This window comes from Echiichthys vipera (assembly GCF_963691815.1).
Source record: "Echiichthys vipera genome assembly, chromosome: 9".
NCBI lineage: Eukaryota > Metazoa > Chordata > Actinopteri > Perciformes > Trachinidae > Echiichthys > Echiichthys vipera.
In genome coordinates, this window is record NC_139834.1 from 23,249,771 (window position 1) to 23,276,392 (window position 26,622).

Genomic DNA, 26,622 nt, shown 5'->3' on the forward strand with positions numbered 1-26,622 from the left:
ACGCTGCACACTTCTTTCTCTCTTCATCTCTTTCCATATCTTCTTTTTTTTCTTCCTCTCTTCCTCATCTATGCCTGGCTTAATGCATTCACACCACCCCTTCATTCACGCGGATGTTTTATTCATCAAAGCCAGTTTTCTTCAACCACCCCCCGGCATCTTAGTTCGCTCCGCCCAACCGCCCACCAGATCACCCCCCAACCCCCTCCTCCATCCCAACACATGGTACTTCCCTAGAGGCAACTACACTCCTAGTTGCTCTTCCTTCCTCTTGTCTTGCCTCTGTAGGGCACGCTCCTCGTATTTTTGGTGCTCTTTTTTTACTTTTTACACGCCCATAAGAAAAAGTTTCTTCTCTGGCTTTATTAATCCTGAGTTACATGCAGACAAGTACTGAGTCAGACATCAACACTGGCAAAAAAAAAAAAAAGCTGTGACATTTTAATTAGAGCTGTAAAGATTAATTGATCATTTGTCAAGTATTAAATTAATCGCCAACTATTGTGATAATCGATTAATCGGTTTGAGTTATTTTTAAGGGAAAAAAACATAAGAAATCTGTAATTCCAGCTTCTTAAATTTGATATATATATATATCCTCTTTGACCACAAACTCAATATCTACTTGTTGTGGAAAAAACAAGACATTTGAGGACATCATCTTGGTCTCTGGAAAAGCGTAGATTCTATAGATTCTATAGACCAGAATCTTTATTCATTGAATTCATTCAATGAATCTTTATTTATTAATAAATGTTGAGTTTTGCGACTCTGTCATGAATTAATTTCTTTCATCCAAGCCACGTCATATGAGAGCCTTTTTAGTGCTGTTTGTAATACTCTGTGGTAACTTTTTCTCAGGAAAAAAAAACAACAAGCTGCAACCTCCTCAGTCCCCGCAGAGCCCCGTGTAAAATGCTCAACCTTACAGGGGATATAAACATGTTTACAGCCTGGAAAAAAAACTGTTTCAGTCTCTAAAGTTTCTTTTTAAAGTTCTGCATAATTAAGGGCCACTTTGAGTGACTTGGAACACAAGTTAGGTAGCAGTGATGAGAAGTGAGCCACAATAACTGAACAAAGCAAAGAGCGCTGCACATAGAAAGTGAGAAGACACCGTTTGACTGACAGGTGACACCACAGCTAAGCATTACACAGAGATACAAACTAAAACAACTGTAAAAAAAATAAATAAAATAAAAAGTCAAGGTAAGCCTGTGTTCTAAACTTCTTTTAATGGAAAAGCATATTATAACAATATTCAGCTCTCACACATTTTATTCCATAATAGATTAAAGCTTTAATTGGTTCTGAATAGCACCAAAGGGCCTCCATGTGGAGCCATTTGAGCATGACACAGTTAATGCATTTCTATTTATTAGTTCTTTACTTATTAACTTTTATGTGAACTTCTCCTCCCTCAAACAGTTTCTCTCCTCTTCCTTCACTGACTTAACATCTCCTCCCTTCTTCCTTCAGGCGTCTGTTTAATTTTTCTCTGTTATTTGCTTGTCCGTGCGTTTTAATTTCTTCTGTTTGTTTAATTTTTTTATTCTGCCTTTTTCCCTGTCCACTCCTTTCCCACTGTTTCCTTTTAATGTTACTCCACATTTGGATATTTTCTCTTTCTAGAGCTCTCTTTACACTTTATCTTAATTAATCATCTTTTATTTTTGGGCTTTTGTCACTTATTTCAATTTCTAATATATTATTCTAGTCACTTCCCTATCTGTCTGCTAACTTTCCTTTTGGTAAACCTGTTTCTGTTTCATTTTTGCTGTTTCATACAAGTTTCTAATCTGCCTCAAAGCCTCTGCCTTATTTCAATATCCTGCCTCTTCTCCATTCTGCTCCCTCCTTTCCATTTTGTTGATGTGCTTCCCCCCAATTTCCACTTGCATCTGCTGTGACATCCCTCACAATATACTTTTGCCTGTTTTTTTGCATTGAAAATGATCATATCCTGGATATTGATAAGAATTCACCCGCATCTATTTTTGTTTCGCCTTAGCTTTCTCTATCCTCCCTGCAGACTTTTCATTAGTCTTTTGCCACTTGTCTGGAGCACCTCTCTCTTATTTTCCATTGCGTAATAATTTATTTTACATGAAATGTTGAATAAAAAATTTGGAATGTCCAATTTGCCCTGTTCAGAGTTCATCTTCAGCAGATTCACTTTGCATGTACATCTCAACAAGCAAAGTGAAAATCAACAGTCTAAATATTTTTATTTTAATGTCAAAGATTGCAGGATTGAGTAACTTTATGGATTCACAAAAACATGTCATTTAGTAGCCATGCACTGTAGAGGAAAGTCTTAAAACACTAATCTGATGTGCATCTGTATCTGTTTCAAGGGTAAGCAAAGGGATATTACACTTTTATACTCATTTATTAATCGTTTATTTTATTTGCTGAAACATATTGAAAATTGCCCATAAAATAAACATATACCCTATTCATATACTTGTAGAGTTCCAGTATTTCCTATGTGAGTCTTTCTGATCTAAGTTACCGCAGTTGTTTATTATCTTTTCAGAGTAGAGCAGTCTCCTTTGTTGAATCCTGCGAGCCTATTCATTAAAGACTAAAAGACACCCTGGGCTTCTGTGTCTCTTTTGTCCTCCCCCTCAACAGTTAATGTTACCCTGCTTCCTTCAAAATCATACCTTTCATGATTGAAAATACTATTATCTTAAGTGAGTGAGTGCTATTTATGATTCCACTAGCAACATTAAGGGTGCAGCTCAGCATGAGAAACACATCTCTAATACTGTGCGCATGTAAAGTCCCGTATATGTAACTCTTAGAAGACTGTGTATGCAAAAGTATCCACGGTGGCCGAAATACCACCGGTACACTGTGATTACAGGCACAGCATTCACTTTCAATTCTTCAAATGACACGCATATCTCGCATAAACACCCCAGAGCGGCCTGGGGTTAAAAAAAAAACATTTGCATCCCTCCCTCTCCCTCCCCTCATGCTCTCCAATGTATCTCCCAAAAATGTAATTTAGGCTCCTCTCTGCTTCCTCTCACACTGTTAAATGCAATTAACCCCCTCCACTCAGCAAATCATGTCCCCTGCAGTGCATTTTTCATATATCATGCACATTCCCAAATCATGTCTACTTTGTATTTAGATGTCTCTATTTCCTCTATGTTCTCCTCCCACACAAGCTGGGCTCCTTCCAAACCTCATCCAAAAGTCTAAGCGGCCTCATTGCTCTGGCTGTTCACACCACTTACAGGGTTTGTTTTTTTCCCTCTCCAGTCATTATTCTCTTTGCATGCCCCACATTCTTGCTCTCTTACGCGCACACGCACACGCACACGCACACGCACACGCACACGCACACACACACACACACACACACACACACACACACATGCACAAACACAACACTTCACTATTTCCTGATTTCCCCAAAGTTATTTAGTCTACCACTATTTAACTTATACACACACCTCATCCTCTGTTACCCTGTCCTCAACTAATACTATTTTAGTCTCATCTTACACAACACAACACGCAGGCATGAGCACGTACGCATGAGAGCACGCACACACGCACACACACACACACACACACACACACACACACACACACATATGACCTCTTAAATGAATGTCATTGCCACTTCTGAATCCATCCTGTACCCCACTAACCAGCCTGGTTTTTTTCTTACCCACAAAACGTATCCCTCTCATCCCTCTCCCAGTTGCACCCTGGTCTCAAACTCTCATTTCAAAAAAAGAGAAAAGAAAAGAAATTCCTCATTAACTTAATCTTTAGCATGATATATGATCATAAAACACACCGTGCCCTTTTTTAACACTTTAAACGTCGATCTTTATTCAACCTTTAAGGATCTCACTCATCTCTCAAGTGCAGTCGCTGTCTTATCACCCCAGAGCTTGTCCCTGACATTTGTCCTCACACAGAGTCTTATCATCCCCTAACTAATTGACTTTTTGTGTCCCTTTCTCAATTTTCTCTGCAAATGTGCTAACTTTAAATTACTCCATTCTCCACACAGTACACTGTTGTAGTCTTGTTATTTGCCACTGTGTTGGGATTAATTCAACAATACTTGGCTGTGTAACTGTTCATAAACACAGTGTATACCTGTATAATACATAATATAAACAGAAGGCTAATACATCAATTCTTCCACTTAGTCCTTAATTCTTAAATTACTTGCATATAACTCTTTAGAGATTTGGTTAACTGCATTTGTCTTAAAACTAATCAGAAATTAATTCCTTAAATGAAACGTTAATATCTAGTGAAAGTCCCTAAACTTAATATTTAGTCAGTAGTAATTAGTCCAACATCAAATATTAAGTTTCAAAACACAGATTTCCTTGGATTCACGTGGGATAAATTGCTCGGTTTTACCATTGGGCATATGTTTAATAAGCTGAACATTTTTCATTTTATCAGACTGTCAACTGTGCACACAATCAACTATTTTGCAGACTGTTGAGTTAGATTTCAGTTGGTTCACTGTTTGTATTATTATGATAAAGAAAATAGTCTCCTGTGTGTGCATTTGGGAACTTTTAAGTTCACTCACAACTTCCCTTGTGGGTGATAACGCCAAACTCCGTTCCAGTCACTTCTTTATTCATGTCCTCTCTATACCCCCTCTATACTTTCCAATTTATCTTGCCAAACTGTTTATTCTCTCCCTCCTTTGTATTCATCACCTTCCTTACTCTTTCATCTCATCCCCGACACTAACTCACCTCCTCCTCTCTATCTGTTTTTTCATTCTCTCTGTCTTTCCTTAACCAAACTAATTTAGTCTCACAGGCTACACCTCAATCTTAACTCAACCGACTAAACTTCTGCCCTTTCTTTCTCAATTGCTCACTACTCTTCCCATTCTTTTCTGTCTCTTACGTAAACCGTCCACACCTTCTTCCAAAGGCTAAAACTCCCTTACACACTAGCATCATTTTTCACAGGCCTCCCATACAGTAGTTTACCTCAAGCTAATTTGTTCTGTACGTGTGGTTTCCCTCCCTATCTGCTGGATTACATTTCTCAGTGCAACATGCATATCTTCTTTATCACATCCAAAACTAATCTTACCTCTGCCTACCGCAGTTCTTCTCTGTTTCTCATCTTCTCTCATTGTAAAATACAGATCGCTTCACACAAGCAATTTTCATTTCTACCTGTCCTCTCTCCTCACCGCTCACCATTTTATCTTCCCACAAACTAATTTAGTCTGCAACCATGTTTCTCTCTCCCTGTCTCCCATCTCCTCGCCTCTCAGAGGCATACCCTTCGTATAATATCTTACTATAATCTGCATAATATGCATCTCTCTTTATCACTTCTGAGTCTTTGTTCTCTCAGTTTGTGAAAATGATCAGATATCCTCTCTTTCTGTCTACCGTTATCTCCATCTTTAAGGTTGACTGTCAACTGGGAACTTCTCTTTATACTACCGAGATCTTTTTCTTGTTTTCAGGGTTAATGACTGCCGCATTCCCGTCAGCGCTGCAAGCTTTGCATGTTTCTGAGAGAAGGATGGGTGCATAAGATTAGAAATATTAACATTTCTATGGATAATAAGAGTACAAATTGCAGAGTTTCAGCTGAGTTCAGCACTGTAGCTGTGGGAGGTTGGATTACAACTTCCCTCCTACATTCGATTTACTCTAGAGTGAGGCACCTTGGAAATAGAGGTTTATTTATTGAGGAGCAGAAGCTAATTATGCCATCATTTATGTTAATGTTTCCTTTTAACACTTGTCCTAAAACTATGCCTACTTCGAAATTAAATTGTAGTTTAAGAGAAGTGGATCATTTTAAGTCCATCAGTAACTAATAACAGCAGCCTCTATCAGCCTTTATAGCACAATGCACTTTGTGTGGCATGCAGTTGGATTTGACAGGAAATGTATTTGAAAGTAAAATAAAGTGTTTCCTTTGATCATGTATGACAAAGAAATTATAGCTTTCTATTCAAAAAGAAGCAACAGGTTTTATAGAGAATATGTTCAGAACTTTGAGAAACTGAAGCACAAAAATATACTGTGTAAGACAGAGATCACGAATTTTAAAGATTGGCAAATTTTTTACAGTATGAATTAACCGAGGTTTCGATATATGTAACCCTTCAAAACTTTCAAACTCACAATTCATGTTGAAGGTATGATCGGTTATTCATTTTTTCACATGCTTCTAGATTCGGACAATAACACAAGATTATTTGGATTTCTCACATTATCTATTTTGTTGTGAGTCTGGCTATTTATGTTGCCGCCTATGAAAATGAAATGCTTTGCAGGAACACAAGTGGAACAATACATACAAGGAACTATCTGGAGCTGTTTTAACTTGTAACAGCGGACATTTTGAGACATAGGAAAAGCAAAGGTGTAAATACTAAAAAGAATGATGCATGAATTACAATTGTCTGCATCGGTGTCAGAGTTCTAGTATAAAACACACTTGAATGAGGAGGCCTCGGGGAAGACCCAGGACCAGGTGGAGAGATTATATCTCCACACTGGCCTGGGAACGCCTCGGGATCCCCCAGTTAGAGCTGGTTAATGTGGCCCGGGAAAGGGAAGTTTGGGGTCCCCTGCTAAAGCTGCTGCCCCCACGACCCGACCCCGGATAAGCGGATGAAGATTAGATGAGACTAGTAATGTTTTTACTAGCACCAGTGCTTTTCCTTCTCATGTAAAAACACATCAGTAAACTAAAACGCTTTTCACACAGCAAAATGTTAACTAAAGCCCTGCATTGTAACCCAACAACATCACATCACATCACAGTTTCTTTTTAACCTGGGTAAACACTGGGTTTTCAGTACTGAATGGTACATGTCCCCTGCTGATACAGTGTTTCACACTATTTTCTTAGCATCTTTTGCGTTGACACCATAAATGTAGTGTTAACCTTTCTTCACAGCAGGGTTTACTACCTCATAGATACGAAGTGCTTGTAACCCTTATTCAATGTGTCAAACCTTTTTTATCCCAGGGTTATAAGAGTGGTTTAGAGAAGGGTTAGCCTGAGGTTACGTGTGCCTTTGCCTTTGTCTGGTGGAAGAAGTGAAGAGGCTCCTTGCACCGCACTCACACTGTCCTTCCGCAGCGGACCAAAACCGGTTTTTCGGCTAAAGCCTAGAGCATTTGAGCAGTGTGAGTGCACCCGCTCCGCGTATAACTGAGGACAGCGGGCCGTCCACGGCCCGCCTGAGAGGGGTGGGCTTTTGTAGAGCCCGTTTGCACATGTACGAGCACGAGTGTGCGCACGTGTACGAGCACGAGCACGAGCCCTACGGCGGTAACGGTATGTGCGCCTGTTCGGACATAGAAAATAGAACGACAGATCATGCGCGGACATTAAAAGACAACCACAATGGCGGTGAAAGGTTCACGTTGGTGTGATGCGGAGGTGGAGTGTTTACTGCAGATTTGGTCGGATGAAAATATTCAAAAACAGTCGACAAGACGCACAAACACTCCGAGGTCCATGGAAAGATTTGTAAACAAAGCCACACACACGCGATCAATGCGTGTGACGTGTTACGGCGTGATGATGTATGGACAGCAAGAAGCATTTGCGCGAGGCCCAGGCAGTGTGAGTACAAACGGGCCTGGGGCGGGGGGGGAGAGGGAGGGGGGACAAGTACCCTAAAGCACGGGGCACGGGGCACGGTGCGGAAGGACAGTGTGAGTGCGCCCGAGTCCAGCCAAGCCTTCACCTGCTATTGTTGTACAGATAAACATATGCTGTGTTTCCACGTGGTACAGCTTTGCTTGACTCGACTCACTTCATGTAACAGGTCCTTTTCTCTATTCAGTTTTTTCCACTGCAGATAGTACCTTAGGAAAACTGATCGCCATTTTCAGGAGACTTGGTCAGCTGAGTCTGCGTCATCTTTAAAAAACTCTCTTTTATATATATATTTAAAGAATTTAATGTTTTACTTGATCTTACACATCTTCTTTTTATTTATTTTATGTTTTGCTTTATTTTATCTTTAATCTGGTCCAGTTTAATGTGTTCTATATACTTTATTATTGTTGGTTAATATGTTGCTTTGTATAGACATTTGTCACTTGGTCTCTGAAAGTGCTCTACTAATTATTCTCACGTTGTATTACAAAGTTTTCCATTTTACTCTATTGTTTTGATTCAGCACTTACTTACCAGCTAACCAACACATAATAATGAACTTCATTCTCGCTCAAGAGGGAACTGGATCAAACTCATTCACATTGTATGATTTAAGCTTATTTAACTATTTTTGCATTAACATCTGGCTTGAGTAGTCCAAAAAAACACCAAAACACTGACACGGGTCTATTGAAAGCTACTGTTCTAGCATCAAAAACATTTCTCCCTCTGTGGAAAAGGAAAGTTTGCAGTCTCGGTCAAAACCCCGGGCTTAGCTCCTATTCAGGGAGTTTCAGGGAAAAACAATTCAAAGCCACGAAGCGCATACGAGGGAATGGATGAAGGCAGGTTGGATGGAAAAAAGAAAAAAGAAAAAGGAATGAGGTAGAGAGTAAACTTGGTTGGGAGATGTCTGGAGATTTATGTGTGTTGCAGAATCAATTCGTCCCTGTTTATTTGTCCTCCTCCTCTTCCTCCCACTAGCCCTGGGCGATGACAAGACATCGCAACACCCGACGCCTACGCAGGAAAAGCTCAACACCGACTACCCAGAACCCATCTGATTTCGCTCGCTCTATTCCTCAACTCTCCTCCTCCATCCCTTCCCCCCCAATCTTCCCCCTGCAGCCGCCCTGCCATGTTATTCTCTCTGAATTCATCCGTCTCCCTCATCTCTCATATCACTGTTGTACCCACCTCTCCTCCATCCTTTCCTTCATCTCTCATGTTCTGCTGTTTGCGCTCTCTCCCTCTCCTGTCCCATCTTTAACACTTTTCCTTTTAATTCTATGTTCCCTATATTTGATCCTTTTCTATGTTCTGTCTCTATACTTAGGCCCTTAAACATCTTGCGGCAACAACAATCTTGCAGGTTTATTGAGAAATGGGTCAAATAAAATCATTGTCGCAATCTTTGTCAGACTCACTGTATGACATCTATTCTGAGGTATGTCCGAATGTGAAATGAATGTTAGGTAAATCGGAGCCTCATGATGAACACAGCAATAAACGCCATCTGTCATCAAAGCTTTAGACATAGTACTAATACATTCTTTTTATCGTCTTTTGACCTTAAAAGTCGAGCTTCAACAACGTTCCAGCAGCGAATGTAATTTGAGTCATTTTATGTCATACTCTGGAAAGTGGAAACATATAAATGCAAGTAAGGACACTTCCTCTGTCATCAAAGCTTTAGCCATAGCAAGGACACAGTTTTTGCTTATTTTTTTAACCTGAAAAGTGGCGCTTCCACAATGTTCCAGTGTATGATTCATCTGAGTCATGCGGAGGCTCCACAGTGATGCAGAAGATGAACGGATGACACTGCAATCTGGTATCTTGTAACCAATATTAGCTTCTGTTTCAACAATATCGTAATGTTCTGTCGGGATTAAGCTATGAGCAGAAGTCTACTGCCAGTGTAAAACACTAAGGCACTTTTTAGACAGAGACAAACTGGACAGGAAGCCAAGTATGCACGCCAGGCCACAAGGTACTGTGAAGCACTGTCACACAACACCTCCAAGAGCTTGAGCATACATAGAAACGTTCAGCTACTTCTTTCCCTAGTAGCGGAGAAGCAGGAAGCCATAAAGTGTGACAGCCATCTGCAGCATGGTCTGCAGCCTCCCACCGCCTCGGCTCCCGGCAACTTGAATGTCTGACTGATGGAAATAGTCTGATATGTTTGTTGTTGTTTGCCTGTGCTGTACATGGATGTTACATAAACGCATTCGTGATATGAGCCAGCATGAGCAGATCAGAGCACAATTTTGTATTTTTACCCCTTTACATGGAAACACAATGGTGGAGCATTTTTAAGTTTCACTTTTTCTGCGTTTTTTAGCCCCAAAAACTCTGTCGCCGTCTAAACGAAAGGCACATCTGATAAAATATTTTGACGTTTTCACCCGAAAGCGTTGTTGTGTAAACAAAGCATAATACAGTTTAGCACTGTCCCGTCCAACTCCTTGTCGTCTGGAGAAACGTCTGGCTGAGTCAAGTTAAAACCGAGCAGTCTGATGTGTTTGTAGATGTCTGTATGGTTATACTGTATCAGTTTGGTGTCGATTTTAAGCAATTTAATGAAGGTAAACACTGTGTAATGCCACTGTGTAATGCTATTGTGTTCTGGTGGCATTTTCTGGAGCACTTCCCGACTCATGCATGCTCTACTGGTCAGAACAGTTGTACCGACGTTTATACCGTCCACCCGTACCATAGACTGCTTCCCTTCAGTAAAGTGGGAGGAAGTGGAGATGTGCCGTCCATCTTTACATACATGTGTCGTAGCAGCAGTCCCATTGGGAGAATTTAGTGCTGAATTTCGGACACTGTCAGAATTTTGATAGAGCCAGAACTCAAAAATCAGCCATTGGGGGGCGTATCCAGGACCACCACTTTGGATCAATGACCAAATTTCAATACGTTTGTTTCTTGATTATCAACTTTTCACTGGTACAACCCAAAATGCCAACCCAAAAAAGTTATTTCCTCTTCCCGTTCACATCTCCTCTCTTCCTACTTTTCATCTTTCTCTCCATGTCTTAAACCTTCGTGACTCCCTCCATCCCTCTTCCATTTTCTTGGCATTACACTCTATTCTCTGTCTTCTCTCTCTCCATCCCACTCGCTTTGTCTCCTTCTATCTCCAATTCTCCTTTGCTTATTTCCTCTCTCTCTTTATCTCTGTCTGTCTGTCTCGGTGGGAGTTTGGAAAACACTGTCTCTCTCATGAAAGAAAAGCGTAGCTTCACTCCCCCAGTTCACTTTTGATTCGAAATAAAAGGCAATGTGAAATATCCCCCAGACACACACACCGACATTCATAGTATCTATTCCCTCCTACAACCTCCTGAATGGCTCAAAGACTGAAGCAATGGAGCAGTATGGAGGGGCAGAAAAAAAACAGGGAGTGAAAGAGATAGGAAATGAACCTGGGGCATTGGGAAAGGTAAGAAAGAATGAAATGCGTGTTTGACTTATTAGTTCGGTGACAGTAAAAAAGAGGTGTCTGTGGTGGCAACAATGGTGGTGGTGTTGGTGGGTGTGCGTGTGCGTGTGCGTGTGCGTGTGCGTGTGCGTGTGCGTGCGCGTGCGTGTGCGTGTGCGTGTGCGTGTGCATGTGCGTGCTTGTGTGCGTGTGCTTGTGTGCATCTGTAAAAGACTAAGTAACAGGTAGAGAGCTGAGGAGGAGGAGGAGGAAGCTCTCCTAGGAGACTGTTTCATGTTGTTCAGCTCAACATGACAACAGAGTAAAAACAGGTTGGATCAAAAAGAAAGCCAATATCAAACCCAGACTGTCAGCTTTAGTTTACCAGGCTGGACTTAAAGACTACACCAAGGCACAACAAACATAAAAATAAACACACTTCACTGTATATCCATTAAATCAGTGACACCCCTCAGCAATATGCAGGAAAAAGTTTTTTATCCTCATCTGGGGACCTGAAGATTAATTGGAGAAGCAGCTCAGCACTGTGTATCAAGTTCTTCTAGTGACGCGGAAACATTTAGCTGTACGCTGTTAGCAACATGATGATTGATTGTCTTGCGAGTCAGTCTCGCTTTGGCAAATGCAAATTAAAAGTTTATAGCAGAAAATATGCTTTTGAGCTTTCATGACCTGCTGCTTTGTGTTCGTACATTATAGTGATTAAAATGTTTTCTTATTTTAATAATGAAAGATGGGTTGACAAAGGATTTTGTCCATCTTTGACATTTGCACTACTGTCTGTTCAAAATAAATGAAAAGAAATGTATATTGGGGGATTTTATTCTGCTCCAGCCCGGGACTTTTGTGTACTGTGTACCATTACGGCCCTAGTATACCTGCCATATACCACACACTTCAACTCTTGTGTATCTTCATAGTGGTGCACAAACACACAACTTCAAGAACTTCTACCCAGAAAGAACCATGTCGAGATGTTTCTCCATGTCCCCTTCTGCACATTCCCTCAACTACATCACACGCTACTCACCAGTGTAATCTTCACGACAGATGCAGGTGTACCCTCCTTCTCTGCGGGCACACACCCCTCCGTTCAGGCAAGGGTTGGAGTAACACAGGTTGATCTCTGTCTCGCAGTAATCACCAGTAAAGCCAACCGGGCAGCGGCAGCGTAGGCCTGCGATGGGGTGGATGGGCCGGAACAAGATGGAGGGCGAGGAGATGAAGGGAGCGGAGCTGTTGAAGCGCAGCACCGAGATGCACTTCATGTAGTTCTGGCACGGCTCACGAAGACACACATTGTCATCAAATGGGAGAACCTGGAGTGACGGGAAAGTAAAGATGTTTGAAGTCATTATGAAAGATGTTATTGCTGTGCTGACATGTAAACAGCAGTTCACTGTTGTAGAAATTCCAGATGGTGTCCCAGTTCAGTGCAGCATACTTTCATCATTCTTTCTGCCTCGCTGAAACATGCAATACGCTTTTCCTTACAGCACACATTCTGACTTACATTAGCTTACAGCAGTAAAAGCATCTGCAACTACTCACATTTATGTTTTGTTTTTTTCCATTTGGCTGTTTCTGTGAGACATGCAAACAGTAGTAGAAAAAAAGTCTACCATGATTATAGACAGCAGTAGAGCCATAGTGAAGAACAGAGGTTTGGAGTTATGTTGAGAAAAGCTTGACAAGCTTCTTTTTTGTTAAATTAAGGAAGTACAGTTACATATTTAGCTTAACATAGAAATGTTTCACCTATTAGTGACAAACTCTGAGATACTTGGGATAAAGTCACTAAAGGAAACAACGAATACTTAGCTCTCTATAGTATACATATAATAAAATATAGTATATTTAAGCCAAACAACTAGAATGGTTAAAGCTAGAATATTGACATGCTAATGTTTAGCTCGTTATGCTAGCTATCGTTACGCTTCTTCGTCATAGCATGCTAATGGTAAACGTCCCAGTAACCTTGGAGACAGACAGTCACGCCCCTCTCAAAATCCCCGTCAGTAAAGACCCTTTTGATTTACTTCCTAAAATCTCGCTAAATATCTTCATCTTACTGTCAAGCCGCCATATTTGAGATGAGAGAGGCCTCAGGTTCACTAATATTGATATGTGCGCAGCAGCCTAAGATAATTTGGCAGTGGGTGTGGTGGTCTTTTTTGCCCTGGTTGAGGCCTCTCAGGCTGCAGAGCCTCACTGGTGTGTAGGCGTTGAGGCTGGCTTTAAGTAACCACATTTGAGACTCATGGTGATCCATCCAATATAAATGAGATTTGAGATATTTCACTCAAGACACACTTAAAGACATGGCAACATATGTTTTAAAAAAATCTAAATGAATTAAAATGTAAAAAAAAACCTTTTCAACCTCCTTAATCTCATTTTATATTGTAATCGTTTGTTGTTTAGTTCAGGATATTTGCATACAGTATAGAGTAATTATTTTTTATTTTATTTTAAAGGGACTTTCATGCCTTTATTTAACTAGGACAGCTGGAGTTTTGACAAGAAATGGGAGAGAGAGAGAGAGGGCAACATGCAGGGCCACAGGTTGGAGTCGAACCAAGCCCCCACCACAGCGACTTCCTGGTTGATCCAATAAGGAAGTGCCAAAAACGCCAGTGTCCACCAGGAGCAGTTTGCACGATATATCAATTTCTCATTGACCCCCATGTTAACGTAAAGTAAACCTATTTATGGCCTGGTACAAAAAAAACATTATAGTCTGTTTGTTTAGGTCATTCCGTGACAACACTGAGGGGGGTGAGTTTTCTAGTTTTTATATTATTTTATTACAGGTTAAAGTTTATGAATAAATAGGGGTGCGGCATCTTGAGTGACAGCTATCCCCTGGCCCTCACTCCTCCTCGGAGGTCTACCTCAGCCAGATGGACGCATCTCCTTCCCTACAACGTTTTTTGGTAAGAGGAAATGAGGCAGAGTTAGAGTCTGACAAGATGATTTTTTACAGTCTATGGGTCGAACCCTGGCTGCTGTGTTGAGGACTTTTAACCTCTGTATATAGGATGCCTGCTCTAACCACTAAGCCACTGAGAACTACTCAGGTCTCAGTCATCTTTAATATCTCCTTGTATCACACTGACACTTACTGCTGAGTCTTCTTTTATTTTATCTCTTTTTTATTTACTTTCCCCTTTTTTTGCTTTACTTTCCAAAGGAACTGTTTAGATCAGATACATTGACAAGATTACGTCTTAGATTCACTTTGTATAAGCCAATGTATGTGTGTGTGTGTGTGTGTGTGTGTGTGTGTGTGTGTGTGTGTGTGTGTGTGTGTGTGTGTGTGTGTGTGTTTGTGTGTGTGTGTGTGTGTGTGTGTGTGTGTGTGTGTGTGTGTGTGTGTGTGTGTGTGTGTGTGTGTGTGTGTGTGTGTGTGTGTGTGTGTGTGTGTGTGTGTGTGTGTGTGTTTGAGAGAGAGAGAGACAGTGTCTGTTGAGAGAAGGTCGTCGCATATTCAGCCTTAAACTATGTATCTCTTATCACGGCTGCCCCCTCTCTCAGCCCTTCATAAATCTTTTCTCCTTTAGGTTTCACTTATCTATGGAAACATCTCTTTTTTCCCCATGCATGTGCAGAGTTTCTGTAAGCTTGAATGTAGCTGTTGCACCTGCCGTGTCCAGGTGTGTGTGATTTCACGCATGAGAGCATTCAGTGGTCATATCAGCGTATTGCTGGATAAAGCCATATGGCTGCGCTGGCATGGCATCTGTATTGTGTTATTATCAGTTCACATGTGTTATGCTCGAGTGACTCTATTGAGACGCATGTGTTTGGATATTTCCAGCTGCTGCGTGTGACTGACCTTTTCCAATAGAATGTTCATTCAAAAAATATTTTTTGCTGTGCGTATGTGCATGTTTGTACAAGAGTATTTGATACATTTGCAAATGTAAACTAACCTCCATCTGTGTCAGTGACGTCAGCCTCGGCCTGTTCAGGTACAGCTGTTCCTCCAGGGTCTCAGAGGGGAAGAACAGTCCCCCAGGCAACGCGGCAGAAAAGCTGACATTCAGGATCCCTCCCGGCGCCGCGTCAAGGTCCGGCTGAATGTTGAAGATGAAAACATCCTCGACAGGTACGGAGAGCACCGCTGACACGCCCTCCAGGAAGTTACTCAGCAACGGTGACAGGAAGTGCTCCTGGGACATGTTCTGGAGACGGACGGTGACACTGCTGCCCAGCATATCCTCGGTGATGATGAGGACACGGAGAATGCACTGGGCTGAAACGCTGTGGGCGCCATCTGAAGAGTTTAAGAAGAGAGCGGAGGAAAAAAGGTTAGGATGGACATACAGGTTGGGAGGTGAAGGAGTAGGAGATAAAGAAAAATAAAGATAGAGAGGGTTGGAAGACAGATGTATAGGTGAACAGGTGAAGGAGTAAGAAGAGGAAGATAGATAACGGGGGAGGCACGAGGGAGAAGGGTCAGAGGTGACAGGCATAAAGAGCAGAGAGTGAGGGTAAAGAGACAGTGATAAATGAACAGGAGAGGAAGGATTACAAAGGGGAAGATAAAAGGTGAGGAGGCCACAACAATGTCATGAGATATGCAAGCTTAGACCACTGTGCATGATAGACTCTGTCTCACTACACAAGTGCATATTTACATATAAATGCAAGATAAAAATAAATCCAGCATTTTCATAACTGCTTTGTCAACATGACATTTTCCAGTTAATGATGCCTTTAGGCCTAACAGGAATTATTTTGCTACTGAAGTGACATACTGGAGTCTATTCAAAGTCAAAATACTGCTGAAGGCCACCTCCGGAGAACAGCAACAACAGTACGTGCACACACACACACACACACACACACACACACACACACACACACACACACACACACATACAAACACACACACACACACACACACACACACACACACACACACACACACACACACACACACACACACACACACACACACACACACACACACACACACACACACACACACACACACACACACACACACACACACACACACACACACACAGCTATCAAATGTAGAGAAGGTTACACAGTTGATGATTGAAACTGCCAGTGAGCCGATGTTTAAATAATGTGATGGAAAAAAGTCCTTTTTATTTAATTCAACCACATTTCCCTAACCATAATCCATGCAACAGTTGGCCTAGCAACCTAACAGGTTGAAAATGCACCCAATTTGTTATGCTGACACTTGAGGAGAACTGTCACATTACTCACATCCAAATACAAAATACTTTTACAGCCAAACAAGTTGCAGAGGAAACAAAAAAATGCACCCTTTTACTGGCAACAATTTTCCTTCCAGGAAGTGCAATGTTCTTAAACTGAACAGATGTCGTATGGAGCAGATTGGTGTGGATGATTGGGCCAAAAAACACTTTGACAACAGAGGCTGGGTTTTTCTGCATCCAACTTGGAGTTCGATGCCCCTAAAATACTTGGTAAAGTTTGGAGGAGGAGGATGTTTTTCACGGTTTTGTTTTAAAAAGTTGATATTTCCAGTGATGATGAAGATACTTTTTTTCTCTGAGCTTCACCAGATGCTTTGAGTTGCCTAAACAAAACTTTTACACAATATTCAGTAGCCATGTAAGTAAGCCAAGACCTGCCTGCTGAGTATTGCTACATACACAGATAGCCCAATAGACTGGTGGTTAACTTGCTAGCTAACAAGTTCACGATCTGTTCACAGGACATGAAGTTTTTATGTAATTGTAATCTGGAAACACATTTCATTAGATGTTCACTTCCACTTACTGTAGAATGTGACTTAGTTAAGCCGTTACAATACCTGTCACATAGCCAACAGTATATTTGCTCTTTAATCATCATCTGCTCGGTCAATTATTCAGTGGACAATGGTTATGTTCTGAAATCCACAACAACAACAAAGATAATGCAACTCTTTAATATTATGTTACAGTAAGAGAGACAAAACAGATCCTCAGTTTGTGAGGGAGTTGGTTTCTGCTTGTGTATGTGATTTAACAAGACAGACAGAGAAAGAGAGAGAGTGAGTGAGAGAGAGAGAGAGGGAGAGAGGGAGAGAGAGAGAGAGAGAAGCGGTATCACTGAGTTCTCTCATGTAGAAAATACCATCTCCCTTGTCTGCTCACAACCAGCATTGGTTATAAATTCAACACAGAGCTCCTTTTCTTTGCAACGTGTCAAAATCTACAAAATGAGTTCATACGAACAGGTCACAACCCTCCACAAACAACCAACAGGCACGAGACACGTTTAATCTACTCTGGATACAAACACAGTCCAGTGCTGCGCTGTATTCTGTATCCCAAAGCAATTTGGCGTGACAAGCTGGATAATCAGCTATAAAAGAATACAAATGCACATGACCACGCCAGCAGGGGAAGGCAATTTTCTGCAGCGGCACTGAGGCAACGTAAAGGTGAGCCAGGGTGAACGAGAGAATGAAAAGGTAAGAATGCAATTCATGAGGGGTCTCGATGCAAAAAAGGGCATGGCAAGTAGTAAAAAGAAAGAATGAATGACAAGAGGACGGCAGTGATGGATAAAAGGTGACTGATGTCTGTAAATGGACCGGGATGATGTTGACAGAGAGGCAACGAAGGGTGAAGATGGAGGAAGGAGATTTTCTTAAAACTGGAAAAAGCAAAGGATATGAAGGAGAAGGACAAGGACAAGAGAAAAGAAATGAGAAAGGAATGAAAAAAGAAAAATGAAGAAGGAGCACTTTAATTATGGTAACGCACAGTAAATAATCATTTACTTCGTATTACTATTGCTATTATATGTCTCTTATATCATTTGCCTTTGCTGACACTGTAAAACATGATTTCCTCATTTACAATTTGTTATTCATTTGCTTTTGACATAAAGTAAAGGAAGCAAAGGAGGGCAGGAAAGAGAGACACAATAAGAATAAGTCTTAATAATTGTAATTTTTAATTAATGTCAGAGAAGGATGGAGACCAGAAGAAAAAAGATAAAAAGATAAATACAAAACAACTTAGAGGGAAAAACTGAAGAAAATGGAGAATGAGATAAGAGAGAGATGGAGAGAAAGAGAGGCGGGTGGAGGGATGGGGGTTGGGTCGGGTGGCAGCTGGTTTGATTACCGGATTATGAGGAGCCTCACTCCCCACTGACCTCTAACACACACTCTCTCTCTCTCTCTCTCTCTCTCACACACACACACACACACACACACACACACACACACACACACACACACACACACACACACACACACACACACACACACGCGCACACACACACACACACACACACACACACACACACACACACACACACACACACACACACACACTAAAATCCAGAGTCCTTCGTAATAAATGAACAGACAGAGGGAGGAGTGGCATAATGAAGGACAGAGGAGGAAAGCTCCCACAGAAAATCATCAACATTAACATGTTAATCTAATAATTTGTAGAAATAGAATGATGAAAAGATAGACTGCGATGTAAACATAATGTAGCATGTCTGACTTTAAAATAATATTCAGTATTAGGTGAAGTAATTAAATGTCACCTCGTCTTCTGGGGCTAAAAGCCAGCTTTATTATCAGCCCTCCGGATCACGATGCAAAGAAGCAGTAATTGGTGCGGATCTCCCATTGTCATTGAAATGAGATGGGATAATCTGCTGGAGCAGGACCCAATCTCTCTCTCAAATACACACACACACACACACACACACACACACACACACACACACACACACACACACACACACACAAACACACACTTTTCCTTTTCCTATTAACCCTAAACCTGAAGTAGTAGTTTGACATTCTGGGCGCTTATTGCTTTCTTGACAAAAGTTGCATAAGAAAATTGATACCAGTCTCGTGTCTGAATGGTAAATATAAAGGTATAGAGCCAGGACTTGATTAGCTTAGCTTAGCATATAGACTAGAAACAGGAAGAAGCAGCTAGATTGACTTTTTCTTCAAATTTTAAAAAAAGAAATCCACCTACCAGCACCTGTTACGCTGTCACACAAGTTATATCTTATCTGTTCATTCTGTACAAAAAGCTAAATGTAAAAATGACAAGGAGTAACATGTAATTCCCTTTAAAACATAATGTAGACATAAGAGCAGTATGGTATGGCTGTCTCATCTCACTCAGCAAGAAAACTAAATAAGCATATTTCCCAAAATGTCTTAATCTTCCTTTAATGTTAAATCCAGATCTAAACCCTCAACAGGCCTTCAAAGAAGTGAGATCCATTCCAAATTTCCTCTCTTTCCAAAAACATCATGCTTACAAAGACAGAAGCACACACACACAAACACACACACACACACACACACACACACACACACGTACCGTGAGTTTATGCAAATGACAATTGTCATTTTCGCACTGGAGTCCTTTGGGATAACATGCTTTGCTGCAATAAAAGACGGACAAGTACCTGCTGTTGCACCATACACTCACTCACACACACACACACACACACCCCACACACACACACAGACACACTAGGATGACAATGCTTATTCAGGAAGTTAGATTATGCATGATTTTGAATAATGTTTGCCACCATGGCTGTGCCCTGTTTTTAATTGATATTGATCATATTGCAAAGTATAAAACTGAATTACCTCAAAGACGTTTCATTTTAAACGGAAATAAACCACTAACCCAAAGCTTTAGTCCAACTGCTGGACGATGGTGCTGTTTTTCTCTGCTTTGCCCCTCAAACCAATCCATCTGAACCAAGGATATTTATTCTTTTGTGAGACACACTGTTTCGTGCACAATTGGCCTCCTGCAGACTGTGTGCTTAACTGTTTTCCGATAAGAAAAAAAGATACAACAATTTGCTCTGTCGGGCATACTGAAAATGTTCCCTCTGGGTCACATGGCTCACAAGAATCCCCTCCGGGGGCCCACAGGGGATAACAGTGACATCCAAAAAGAAATATTTGACAACTTAACGAAACACATTACAGGCTAAAATAAAAAATGGTACTCTGTTTTGCCTTGACAGCTTCAGAGGTATTCTTGCCCTCAGCAGCCATTAAATTGTGACTGTAAACCTGGCGCACACACACACACACACACACACACACACACACACACACACACACACACGGACATTCACAGTAAAACATCTTCATTTGGCTCCCCTTTGCTTCTGCAGCTCAGCTAATTTTGCCAACCTGCACTCATCCCTCCACATATGAAGCCATAGAAAATATAGAAAAGAAATGAAAACCAACAATTCAAGCTAAATGGCATTCTTAGCAATTAGAGCCACCTTTAGAGCCACCTAAACTCTGTGTCCGTTTTCTGTCAGGTCAATGACTCATCCATGTCCTTCTCTGAGATCAGCTACATATGTCACACAGATACATGCCCTGACATGCCAATTACAGTTCTGCTAAAAACCCAAAAGTCATAACCAATAACTCTGCAGAAATATAAAGGTCATTTTCCCAAAAAATCTCCAAAGTTAGCCAACTCTGGATTATCATTACAAAAAATCTGCTGTACCCACAGATGCCTAATTATAAGGCTTCCTGCTGTGTTATAAAGCACATGATTTTTTCCAAAACGCTCAGTAAGGAAAAGCTAAAAAGTGATTGAGTGTTAGAAAGTATGTGAAGATCCTTCACTTTACCTCAAGTTTGGCTTTAAAGCAAAGTTATGGTGCTTTACCTAATACTCTATATGTAAAGTCTCTTGAGATGTGGCACTTTAATACTATTTAATTTATCTCAATTTATCATATCTTTTTGTTTTTGTATCATATTCCTGTTAGCTACTAAAACCATCCAATTGATCACCCAAAAAACTGTAAATTGCAACAAAAAAAATCAGTCTTAATGTCAGCAATTTAATTGCCCATTTACAGACGTGTCATGAAACTGCCTCTTATTTGACCCCCGAACCACATTTTTAACAAAAGGGCATATAAATACCAAGTCAGTAATCACCACACATGCATAGAAAGTAACTCAACGTATCCATTAATTGAGGAAACTATTATAAAATGAATGATTAAATGTACACCTTGACTTGGCCACTTCAGTACCAATTGAAGTCTAATCAGACACTGATCAGAAAATACTAAACATTTCAGAAATAAAGCTGAGATCTACATGAAGGCCTGTACAGCCATTTAATAAAGAGACAGAATCCCATGTGTTCAAGGACATAAGTCACCTACTATCCCTCAAATTCCTCCCAAAGCTTATGGGATTCTCAGATGTCAATCATTTTGTCAGACAATATATCGTGTCTGTAAAAGGGCTGATGTATCATTTTGGATAGAAAGCCTTCATATCCGGAACTAAATCCAGAGGCATCAGCTCTATCTCAGTGAAATATAAAAACATTTTTGACCCGTGGTGAGAGGTGAGTAAAGGTGATGCTTGGCCATAACTTTCCAATAAGCCAGGAAGTCATAACTAATGCATCTCCCTTTCTCCATGGCACTCTGCGTGCATGAAAACAATAAAACATTAATAACCTCCCAACTCAAAACCCCACAAATGGAAGGTTATTTTCGCATCTTTAGCACCACGGGAAAACAAAGCATTTCGTAAATAACAACTCAGAGATGCTTCTGTGAGCTTTCACGGCTCCTGTGGGCTTCGAGCCAACGTTTTCCCCTACGTGTGTCCGCACTTCAAAGCTGCGGGGAGAGCTTGGGGCTGGTGTGCATAAAGCCTCTAAGAATAAACACTGATCTGGAATCATCGGCGAGGTCCCATGGATGCGTTAACATCAATACGCCGTGAGAGAGAGGCTGGCGTCCGATCAGTGCTCTGGTTCTAAGATGCTTTGTGGGCACACGGTCCCCAGCGCCTTAAAGGGTTGAAGGAGTTCATTGCTATCTCCCTGCGCCAGGTAGCCTGACTAATAGCACGCTCAAAGCTTCCTGAATGTCAGAGCATCCCGAGCTCGCTTCCAGGAAATCCAGACGGAAATAGTCTGCAAAGTAGCGTACAATAGAAGCCCACAGCTGGAGTTGAAAACAGCCCCAGAAACATTTTTAAAAGCCGCAATGCGGGGCAGGAGGATGGGTCACAAGGCAGAGCCCTGGCATTTTCCTTTGACTAAGTAAGGAAGTCACAGAGTAAAGGCATCTAAAAGACTGGAGATACTGCTCTGATGGTTTGTGAAGATGTATGAACAAAATCTAACGCAGCCAAACAAGCTTTTGTCCAAAAGCCTCACAACTCTCACAGATGATTTTAAATTATCTGTTTTAAACACAAATTAGTGGTTTCTAGTTCCATTTTTAAGAATTTAAGACAATAAATGTTTAGGAAGCTGCTGGTTGTCCTGGTCAGGGACACATCAGCTATTCAAATAATTCATAAACACACAAGCAGTGTGCCAATATTAAGAAATGCTTGATTTTTAAATGTTCTGTTGATGTGACCTATTGTTCCACACTGAGAAAGGAAACAGATAATCTGCACACTGTTTGATGGAAAAAAAAACGTTACATCTTTGAAACACATCTAGCTTTCTCTTGAAGTTTGATTGGCAGAAGCTTTCTATAGTTGCACTTTGATTGATGTTAGTTGGTTGCATTAATTGCATCATTTTCTTGGTACAAAATAGGACAGTCCATTTTTTGTATACTAACAGTATACTATGGCAATAAGTGTGTATACCGCAGCCAAAACATTTAGCATTTAATATGAAAAGGGGGCACATTTGACAACAAATCTGTGGTTTCAAGATATCAACTATAAAAAATGTCAGACTCAGTGGGGGGCTGCTCGCTGTAAAAGTAAAAACAACCTAATCTTTAATCCATTAAGTTGCATTCAAATGTCTTCTGTATTCAAGTTCCTGCTCTTACTGTGGGAGGAAAATCTTGAATATCCATTTTGTAAGTTTAATTCAAGTTCAGATCTTATCAATGTAGGCATTGATGTCAATTTCAAATATGTTTTGAATGGGGATCATGTATTCTCCCATTTTTCTTTTATTATTCATTGTGGCCCTGTGTAGTTCAGTCTGTAAAGGCTAACACAGCCAGGGTTAGAGGTTTGAATCTCATGGCATTGACAATGGTGTGGTTAAGAGCCTGACTCCAACTGTATGCAATCTTGGTGCTATAAGGAGTTGGGATTAAAGGGGGGGAAAGCCCAAAAGGGGAGATGTATTACAACTAGCATGCAAAAAACCAAAACAGTAAAATTGGATTTAGACTGGACAAAAGGCCAATGCTGCTACTCTGAAACACACTAAGAACCGTCACAGTGCCTCCAGCCCATTAGTTTGCAGACTGTGTATCCACAATCACATGGTTTTAAATCCTATTTCATGCAGAGTTGTCAGATCCCAGTGTTTGGCCTTTCCTGCCTCTCCTCTGTGTTCACAGTCCTCAACAACTCCTAATAAAACCCATGAGCAGGTTGAAATTTGGCGTGTAATAAAAAGTGTGAGGATTTCTATGTTGTCAATGGAATAAGTTGCCCACAGGTCAGGGAAATAAATAGGCAGAGTAGCCCCTGAACAAATGATGATCATTTTAAACATCCATAAAACAGTTTGAGGTTGTTAAGGGAGCGCACAAAGCAACGTCTGATGCACAGCCACCTGATAATAAAGCCTGCAACTTACAGAGAGAGTGAAATTATGAACAGCTGAAATGGCAATCCATACAAATAAGTACAAATAAGTGATTAAATGGATAGCTGCAGAGAGAGGCAGGCCATTCATTAATGCCTGTAAAATAACACAAGCATTAACAATATTGTGTACGCATCAGTACACACAGACACACAGACACACACACACACACACACACACTCACACACACACACTCACACACACACACACACACACACACACACACACACACACACACACACACACACACACACACACACACACACACACAATCCAGACGCTGGCTTGACAACTGATTTCTGTGCTCTGTTTTTTAAAGCCTTTCTACCCCTTAGGTCTGGGCACACAATATAGTCAGCGCAAAGTAGAACAGAGTAAAATGCAACACACACACACACACACACACACACACACACAGCGACATAATGGTTTAAACCACCCTTTTACAACAGAAGCACTAAGCCTTTACGTTAAACCCGATACGCTTAACTTGCACACCCACTGAACACAAAAAGCCCTCTTGCATGCAAAGACTCTGACTTTTAGCCCATATCACATTGATACACACGCCCTTGCCATGCCTATTGTATGGATAAATAAGACAAAGCCGCACTCTGACCTCTGACATGCAGACGTGACATCTGTTAGCAGCTGTTTGCAGCAGCAGTCCATCTTGCATCTGGCTTTTGTTTGTACTGTGGTGCTGTGGTTTGTCTTTTCTTTTAAATGTGCAGCCACAGAGACATGTTTGTGTGAAAAAAGCAGAGCCACACCTTTAACACCACTTTTTTATCATTTTATGCATAAAGAAACATGTTTTCAGGCAATGTTCACAGGGCTCCACCCTAGCGGTTAATGTTTTTGAGTTAAGTATTTGGTAACAATTTTGAATCATAATATTTTGGGCTGAATATTCTCTTGTGTAAATCATTGCAGTCCCTCCAGCACCTGAGGCATGGTAGCAGCTTTCCTCGCTCCTATCACTGCAAGGCGCTCTGTCGCCTTAAAAAGATCCCAAATTTAAATTTTCCAAACAATTTGTCCTGTCGGTCGGTGTAATAGCGCAGCAGTAATGATCTGCTCAGAACAGTGTGTGCAGCAAAAGCGACTTCTAACCATCCGTTGTCTGTAATTGCTTATTCTATTCAGGGTCACAGGAGCCGATCCCAGCTGACATTGGGCAACACTGGACAGGTTTTCAGACTATCACAGGGCTGACACATAGTGACAGAAAACCATTCACGCTCACATTCACACGTACGGGCAATTTAGAATCAACAATTACCCATAACACCTGCATGTCTTGGGACTGAGGGAGGAAGTACCCAGAGAAAACCTGCTAACACATGGAGCCCAAACCACCCACCCAAAATTGTGGAAACCATGCTCAAAATGGCAAAACTTTACCAGCAGCTGAGAAATGACTCTTTGTTTGTTGCAGTATAGCTCCTTACATCCAGTGGCAGCGATGAGCACAACTGTCGGTATTACAAGTCCTGTTTTTTTCCCCGTTTACAAATCAATCAACAAATTAGACAACAACAACAACACAAGCATCCAATTGCCCCAGCCATGCCCTGCCACCATGCATTTCAATTGGAACAGAACAGAAAGAAAACTAAACCTACAAAATGCAGGTACAGCAGATGATTAAAAGTTTAGTTTTGTACAGCTGTTCTGACCAAAACTGGACGGATCAAGATGGCTGCTGCGTCAGTCACAGGTGACATAGAAGGTCATGTGAAGGGATGTTGTCATGGGAATCTCGGGACACCATTGTTTCCACATTAGAGAAAATGTTGGACCCAATTCAAAACAAAAAAAGAAAATAAACCCCATATGAAAGATACCAAAGGAGACGTGGGTATAGACCTGACCTAACACTTACTAATTAACAGCTGCAGCAGTTAAAAGGAGCAGTGAGACAATGCCAAATATCCTGCATGAGTTCGGATACTCATTTAAAAAAAAGAAAAGGTGGTTATCATGATTCCCCACGTGATCAAAGCTGATAGTCACATGTCGAGTAAACCCTGACTTGCCTGAACAGCGTATTCTCCCTTTTTAATGTTGAAATGCATTACAGCTGTCACTATCCAGCTTCTCTCTCTCCATGGTGATGTTGCTTATTTACAGTAATCATGTTAATGTTGTTAAGCTAATGTGCTATGGATTTATTGATCATCAAACATAGTATGGAAGTTCCAGTCTGTTGAGGATCTCTCCCCATTTTCTCTACAATTGTGCATCTCCTCCCTGGTGGCTCATTTGGACTGAACCCATTTTCAATGAAGCTTCAGACCAGCAAAAAACAAATCATTAAATTGCTATTTATGAACACTTACATTTCCATTTGCCATTCAGCATTTGGCTTTAATGTCTGAAAGGTTAGGAGAGCTGGCCTTTGGGTAATAAACACTATTTGTATGTGATTTACTTGAAGTTGTAATGTGTTTCGTGTCTCTTTAATTGACTGAAAAGCAATTGTTACAAGCATGCTTGCAGACAAAGTTTTAAAGATTAAAAAAATGATTTTTAGTATTGTTAAAATGTGAATAATGTCCTGGTGTCTCATTGTATGTGTTGCAGAAGCATTTTTCTTTTTCTTTTCTTTCTTCCTCTGGACCGTATGTTGATGTGTCCTTGGGCAAGACACTGAAGTCCAAATAGCTCCCTGTGCTGGGCATGGGTGTGTGAATGTGATCTGAATTATAGATAAGATTAGATAGGAAATTGGGCAGGTAGCCTCTGCCATCACTACGAATGTACTGGATGTGTGGATGGGTGAAGTCCATTTACCATTTACAGAAGGTATAAAGTCGTTTTTTCCTCAAAAAATGACTGTAACTCAAGCTGTTCTCAGACAGTCACATATTT

The 26,622-nt window shown here is 40.9% G+C and overlaps 1 protein-coding gene across 1 annotated transcript in view; it reads right to left on the reverse strand.

Annotated features, from left to right (window-relative positions):
* Positions 1 to 26,622, reverse strand: part of celsr3 (cadherin, EGF LAG seven-pass G-type receptor 3) — a gene marked incomplete at both ends in the record, with an annotated part of 101,648 nt that overhangs the window by 60,772 nt on the left and 14,254 nt on the right. Inside the window, 2 exons of the mRNA XM_083920826.1 lie at positions 12,138 to 12,426; positions 15,043 to 15,386. Coding sequence (XP_083776952.1) covers positions 12,138 to 12,426; positions 15,043 to 15,386 — 633 coding nt within the window. The remainder of the gene's footprint in view (positions 1 to 12,137; positions 12,427 to 15,042; positions 15,387 to 26,622) is intronic.